This window comes from Pinus tabuliformis, chromosome 1_2, assembly GCF_031772625.1.
Source record: "Pinus tabuliformis cultivar Carrire ecotype Pingquan chromosome 1_2, CPIR1, whole genome shotgun sequence".
NCBI lineage: Eukaryota > Viridiplantae > Streptophyta > Pinopsida > Pinales > Pinaceae > Pinus > Pinus tabuliformis.
The window spans coordinates 709,385,355-709,392,966 of NC_142298.1; the positions used below are offsets into that span (position 1 = coordinate 709,385,355).

The following is a 7,612-nucleotide window of genomic DNA, read 5'->3' on the forward strand; positions in this document are numbered from 1 at the left end:
ATTTACTATGTCCAACCTTAACTAATCGTTGAAAACCTTGCGATGTGCGCTGGAGTGGAGATGCGGTCTTGATCTCGACTTAACTCTACTTATCTCTTAATACATTACATGAATTATTTAATATTTCAAACCTTAACTAATCGTTGAAAACCTTGGATGGGCGCTGCAGTGGAGATGCGGTTTTGATTTGTAGTAGGTTTTTTGAAGATGACATGTGCGTACGTAAGTAGTCAATCTCTGCGGCGTGGACTCGTTTGCTATAAAGGTTGCGTCTGAGCTGAGGGGATTCTGTCAGGGGAAGACATTTCTTAGAGGCTCCTTCGCCTGCTTCTAGCTGCTGCAGCCCAGAGCCAGAGCTTGAAATCGCTCTCAGTTTGGATCAAGCATTAATAGAGTTAGATTTATCAGAGCTCAAATTGAACTGCAGCAGCAGCATAAGTAGTGCTGGAGATTTCAAATCCCCTGGCAGAGGAAGATTTCTGTTAAAGATCGACCATGGTGTCCGAGAACGCAGGAGACGACGGTTCCACTGTCCTACAGGTCGGTGCTCTTCTGTTTCCATCAAAAGTTACGCGCTTTATTTCCGTTTTTGTCCTTCATGGCCACCGGATCGCCTCGATCCCCAAATCCTCACACTAAAATTGAATCGATGCCGAACGTAGTCTGAATAGTAAATCTTTTATTCTTTCACTAAATTATTTTAATTCTGACAGAATCGTGAGTCTTCACTAAACTATTTTGATTCCCACCGTCTGAATCTTAGCCCTATGTACTTTCACTATATTTGAATTCCGACCGTAGTCTGAATAGTGCGTCCATCATTCGTTCACTAAACTATTTTAATTCCGACTGTAGTCAATTCATTACTCTAATGTTGAATGTATACTCTTTGCCTTTAAATACACCATGCTTATTGTGTTAGATTAACTGCCAAGATATTTGGAGGTTCTTTATTATTTAGGGAAATTAAACAGGTGGAATCTTCTCTTCCTCTCTTAAAATTTCCCTACTACAAGACTCGAAATTCTTTAGTATGTACAGAGAAATTATAGCAATAGTTGGGAATCTGCTCGTTCTAGCTTTAAAATTCTCCACCGCAAGAATTGAAGTTATAACCTGTCCAGCGTAGGTTTAAAGTTTAATTTTCTCATTCTTCAGGGATAAAAGCTGGTATCAATCTGCTCGTCTTCACTTAAAATTTATCCATTATTCGGTAATAAAAGCATTCTATGTCAGATTCCCGGGCAAGATGTTGCGGGGCGCTGTAGTATGTACCTACAGAGTAGTAGCACTCGCAATCACCTCGTCTAAGCCGAAAATTTCTCCATTATTCAAAAATAAAAGCGACTATCTTAGAGAATTAAAGTTATAATTTGCATTTGCTCGTTTTAGCTTTAAATTTCTCCACTGTTCAGAAAAAGACTCCAATATTCCAGATTTAAGTTATAATCTGCTCGACTTAGCTAAAAAAAATTCAATTTTTTCAGAAATAAAAGTTACAATGTTCCAAAATTCGAATCATAATCTCCTTGCCTTAGCTTAACATTTCTCCATTATTAAGTAATAAAAGTTACAATCTTCAGGAATCTTTCTTTCAGAAGTAAATTATTAAAATTCCTAGTGCCTTGTAAGTTATATTGGGGGGCAAGATGATTTGGAGGCGGGCTAGTATATGCAGAGAAATTATAGTAACACTTGCAATCTGCTCGTCCAAGCTGAAAATATATGTATTGTTCAGGAAAAATGGGTACAATATTCAGGAATTAAAAATATAATCTGATCGTCCTAGCTTTAAATTTGAATTTCTCCATTATTCACCCAAAAAGCTACAATATTCTAGAATTAAAGTCATACTCTGTTTGACCCAGGTTAAAATCTCTCAATTGTTCGTAAACAAAAGCTACAATTGTTAGGAATTGAAATCATAATCTTCTCGTCTTAGCTTAAAATTTTTCCATTCTTTTGGAACAAAAAGCAGCAATCATAAGCTTAAAATTCCTCGACTAAATCATTAATTATACCGTGCGTGTTGTCTTGGATCCTCTGACAAGTATTTGGGGGAGCTTTAGTGTGTCGTTATTCAGAAATTAGAGAAACAGTTGTAATCTGCTTGTGCAAGATTAAAATTTCTCCATTATTTAGAAATATAAGATACAGCTTTCAGGAATTTAAGTTATAATCTGTTCGTCCTAAATTTAAAATTCTCCATTATTCAGGGAAAAAGCTACAATCTGCGGCAATTCAAGTTATAATATTTTCGTCCTAGGTTAGAAATTGTCCATTTTTCATAAATAAAAGCTACGATTTCCAGAAGTTAAAGTTACAATCGTGTCTCTAATTTTCTTCATTGTTCGGAAATAAAGTTACACATCTCAAGATTTATATCTTATTCAGAATAAAGGTTACTATGTGCAGCTCCAAGCTTAAAATTTGTTCATTATTGATACATAAAAGTTATCATATGCTAACCTTGGCTTAAAAATTTCTCCAGTTTTCATAAATAAACGTTACAATTTGCGCTTTCTAGCTTGAAACTTCTCCATTGTTGAGAAGTGGAATTGATTGGATCTGAGTTGAAGATTTTGCAGAACCAGCTATATTAAATTAGATCCATATTTAAATCCGTTAAGTCTCGAAAGAAGATATTTTCCAGGGCAGCAAACTTGTCTAGAATACAGTTTATGAGCTTATGCATCTTCATGGAAGGAAGTGCTGCTGTTCACAGTATTACGATATCAATCATTTGTATTTACTGTCATCAAACGGAACCATTCAGTTACAATTTACATGTCAATCTGGAGTTTTAAAAATCAGTTCAATTGATTGAGTCAGTTATCCATAACAACATGAGCATGATTTTCCATGTAGAAGCTCTGGTCTCCACTGAATAATGGACAAAATAGAAGCAGCAGGAACGCACATAAAATAGAAGTAACAGGAAGTTACACACTTCTAAGGGATTAAGTTAAATATCATTCCCACTATAATTTGAGTTCAACTGGGCAGAGTTCTGAATCGATCTAAATTGTGACCGTTTATAATGCAGATTACAGCAAGCAGAAGGAAGTTCACTCCATTTTTATATCGCAAGAGTTTTAGCATGTTTATTTAACTCCATTTCTATGTTACAGGACTTTAGCCCGTTTATTCAAGTCCATTTTTATGTCACAGGAATCTAGTTGTTGCAATTCCGTCTTCCATAGATTAGTTTCTTGTCGAAAATTCTATGATAACTTCCAAAATCATATCTAGTTATCATAAGCTTGGAACAATTTATTATATTATAAGTTTAATTAGAGAACTTATTCTCTCTTCTTGGAAAATGGCAATGAAATAAATAATGTTTTTGTTTAAGTGTCAACTGAATGGCAGAGTGCTGAGGTCACTTTCCATGCTTCATATTTCTTATGTTTTAAAAAATATTGTCTATACTCCTTGCAGGATCATGTAGATGACGCTAGAGGGACTGAAAAAACTGGAAAATCTGAGCAAGATTGGCTTCCAATTACATCATCTCGTCATGCGAAGTGGTGGTACTCAACATTCCACAATGTCACTGCCATGGTGGGCTCTGGAGTCCTCGCCTTGCCCTATGCGATGGCAAGCTTAGGATGGTAAATTCATTATCCTTTACAATAGAGTTTTTCTGGAGTTGTGCAATGATGACCCACTACACCTATGCAACTCTTTCCCACACTTTAGGTCATAGCCATGGACTGACACTGTACGTGGCAGCTTCCATTTGATGTTTTCAGGAAGGGTTTCAAAATGCTAGCATGTTCATTGCACTTTAGCTAGATTTTACGTTTGTCTGATAGAAAGATTGAGTCATATTTGAATACGCATCATTCATCAGGTTTATCTCATTATGTTCCTGAACAGTCTTTGATGGCTTTGCAGGGGCCCGGGTGTTGTAGTGCTTGTCCTATCATGGATAATTACCCTATATACACTTTGGCAGATGGTTGAGATGCATGAGATGGTTCCAGGAAAACGTTTTGATCGGTATCATGAGTTGGGGCAGCAAGCTTTTGGTGAAAAACTTGGTTTATGGATTGTCGTTCCGCAGCAACTGATAGTTGAAATTGGTGTTGATATAGTCTACATGGTTACTGGGGGAAAATCATTGAAGCGGTTTCATGATCTTGTTTGTCCAAGTTGCAAAAATATAAGGCAGTCTTACTTCATTGCTATTTTTGGTTCAGTTCATTTTGTCCTATCACAACTGCCTAATTTCAATTCAGTGGTTGGAATTTCGCTGGCTGCAGCGGTCATGTCTCTAAGGTATGTTTGTTAAGAGTCGTTGCGGGAAGTAGATGTTTCAGTTGTAGTTTGGGTGTCTAAAAGTTATTGGCTGCGTTTGCATTGTACTGTTGAAGTAAGCTTCCATTCCAGTGATTGAAGGCTTGTGTTTACATACTTTTAAGATGTTTATTGCTTTATTTGCCACTGTCCACACCTTTAAAAAAACTGAGACTCAGCCAATAGAAAGCTGAACAAAACAGAGTTATTCTATTTCTATGGTGTAATTTATGGTTACTTCACCTTTTAGTGACTAAGCAGTTGTGCCATGACATTAGGTTCGTATACTCTTCGTGGGGTCTCCTCGGACATTATGTCTGGGTGAACCAGAGATCTTTTATACTGTGCATGTACTATGTATCCTATATATATTCGTTTCCATCGAAAGGTGTCCCTAGAGGCTAGAAATAAGATAAGCTTATTTATCAAACAGTGTATTGAGTAATTCCCCTTGCTGGTCTAAAAACCGGTAGGCACCAGCATTCCAAGAAACCAGAGTAGAAGATCCTTACAGCGTTTTACTTCATCCAATCTACATTGCTTAGAGAATTTGAGAATCCTGCATCATAAGCATTTCCTCGGAAAAAATTGCAATCTGCTAATGAGAGGAGTGCAAGCGATTTTGATCCAAACATTTGAGGAGCTACCTTAAATGTCGATCATTTTGCTAAGCAATTGTTCATAACTACAACTGCTAAGAGAGGGAGCTGGTATCGGGGCCTTGGCCAATCTACATTTGTCATATGTATTTCCATTCAATCTGAGCAGCTGGATTTTACACTTCTTTCTTTTGGTATTTATATGCACAGGCCCCTTCACGACCTGCATTTTGTTTGCATATAAGACCTATAAAATACCCCATGAACCTTTCAGCAAAGTTAGTTATTAAATTTTTAATTTATGTTTTACATAATCCTTTTTTCTTGGCAACTATGCAACCTTAATATAGGAAAGATATGAGTGTGTTATTTGAGGAGCTATACTGATTTTTCTTTCATTGGATTGCTCAGCTACTCTACAATTGCTTGGACAGCCTCTGCTCATAAGGGACAACTGCCAGATGTGGATTACGGTATTAAAAGCTCATCAACTAAGGATACTGTTTTTAATGTGTTCAATGCCCTGGGAAACGTTGCCTTTGCTTATGCAGGACACAATGTAGTCTTAGAGATCCAAGCTACTATTCCTTCCAAACCAGGGAAACCATCCAAGGTCCCTATGTGGCGAGGAGTTGTTTTCGCATATATTGTAGTTGCCCTCTGTTATTTCCCAGTGGCATTAGTCGGCTATTGGGCTTTCGGAAATGAGGTTCAAGACGATATTCTTGTTTCACTTAAAACGCCCACATGGCTGATTGCAACGGCCAATATGATGGTGGTAATCCATGTGATTGGAAGCTATCAGGTATACGTCTTTTGCATACTGGATTATAACCTATTACAAAATGCATTCCCCTCTGTTTACGTATATCGGTAATTTAAAAATTCCTTTCACTAGAATTCATGAGTTTAAGTGATGCTAGGAACCCTCTACTATAATTTTCCCTTCATTTCGAGGCATAACTTGATGATATTTCAATGTAACTTATTGGGCTTTCTGACACTGTTTAGTGTTTCTTGTAGATTTATGCTATGCCAGTATTTGATATGATGGAAACAGTGCTGGTCAAGAAACTTCACTTTACTCCAGGACTTCCGCTTCGTTTGGTTGCTCGCTCAACCTACGTTGGTAAGTAGAATCATACTGAAACCAAGCAGAAACTTTTCATTCTCACAAACTTTTTAAATTAATTTCTCGGAAGAAAAGACTGTTCTAACACACTGTTTGCACTGAATTCCAGCCCTAACCTGCTTCGTTGGCATATCATTGCCTTTCTTTGGGAATCTGCTTGGGTTCTTTGGAGGATTTGCTTTTGCTCCAACAACTTACTTTGTAAGTACTCTCTAACAGCTAAGATGAGACATCTTATGCAAAATCGAGTATATTTTTCTTCTCTGGTTCAAGTTTCCTTGTTTCAATCAGTATTGTGGCCAATGAATCAAATATAGGCTTGCTGATATATTATTGTCTCTTAACGCTTGTCATGCATTTGACTATTGCAGCTTCCTTGCATCATCTGGCTCGCAATATACAAACCAAAAAGATTCAGCTTGTCGTGGATAACCAATTGGGTTAGTCCCTTAGTTCCTGAAACTTGCTTTAAGACATCACTCTCTAATGTGTTAGAACAAACTTTCCAAGGGTGAAAACAAAGAACAGAAACGATGTAAAAATATACAATCACACTCAGTAAAACAAGCCTTACATAGAAAACAGAGAAAAAAAACAATGTAGAAGATATACAACCACATTCAGTAAAACAAGTATTAAATAGAAAACAGGGAATAAAAACTCGTAAAAGATGTTTTAATGCAAGTGTTAGTGTCTTTTCAAAAGATATGCAGAATCAGAAAATACCATATGAAGCATATACATGGCTCTAATATATTTACTTTTTATGCAGATATGCATCGTCTTGGGGGTTCTACTCATGAGTGTGGCATCTATTGGGGGTTTATACGGTATCATTAACGAAGCAAAGACATACAAATTCTACTCTTAAATAGAAAGATGACGCTTCTTATATCAGTGATTCTCAATAGCGGAGAAAATATTTCATACATATTATTTTGGGATTATTTGTCCAAGCTTCTCTTGTAAGAGTATCTGCATTAGTTTAGAATCAGCTGAACTCTAGAACTCAGCTTTTGTTTGTTACAGAAAGTTTTTTCTTAAATTAAATTAATACAACACAACATGGTGGAAACCATCTGAAGAGATCAGATCACAAGCTGTTGGCCCAAAAAGCTAATGTATGCAACAGAGAATTTGAAGTGAAATAGGTTGTATAACCGTTATGAGATCCTTCAAATAGTACGGATATGAAAAATGAGTATCTGCAATATGTAACACAACTTTGATATAAATTCTTAAGAGTATGTTGTCACAGCTGCTTCAGGTTCAACAGAGATCAGAGTTTTATCTAATGTACATTTCAGAAACTATATTCGAAATTGAAAAATGAAAATTACAGAATCTAAACAATTCGATGAAGTCCAGACTCCATACGACGAAAAGCATCTAACGCAACTTCTGATAATTTAATTCGAGTGGCAAAAGAGATTTACCATGAAGCGAGGAAAGATATTGATATCCTATTAAATGCATTGTTTTCAATTTTCTTTCCATATTTTAAAACAAAACACACATGCTAAGCTTAAACTCGGAACGATTTGGATAATAACTGTTTTCTTTTATAATATTTGCAATA

The 7,612-nt window shown here is 36.3% G+C and overlaps 1 protein-coding gene across 1 annotated transcript; it reads left to right on the plus strand.

Moving 5' to 3' along the window:
* Positions 1-271: 271 nt before the first annotated feature.
* Positions 272-7,310, plus strand: LOC149207705 (lysine histidine transporter 1-like). Its single transcript, XM_089395842.1, has 8 exons — positions 272-540; positions 3,442-3,614; positions 3,901-4,284; positions 5,313-5,706; positions 5,925-6,030; positions 6,143-6,234; positions 6,405-6,473; positions 6,806-7,310. The coding sequence occupies exons 1-8, from the start codon at positions 496-498 to the stop codon at positions 6,902-6,904; spliced, it is 1,362 nt and encodes a 453-aa protein (XP_089251968.1). The 5' UTR covers positions 272-495; the 3' UTR covers positions 6,905-7,310.
* The last annotated feature ends 302 nt before the right edge of the window (positions 7,311-7,612 follow it).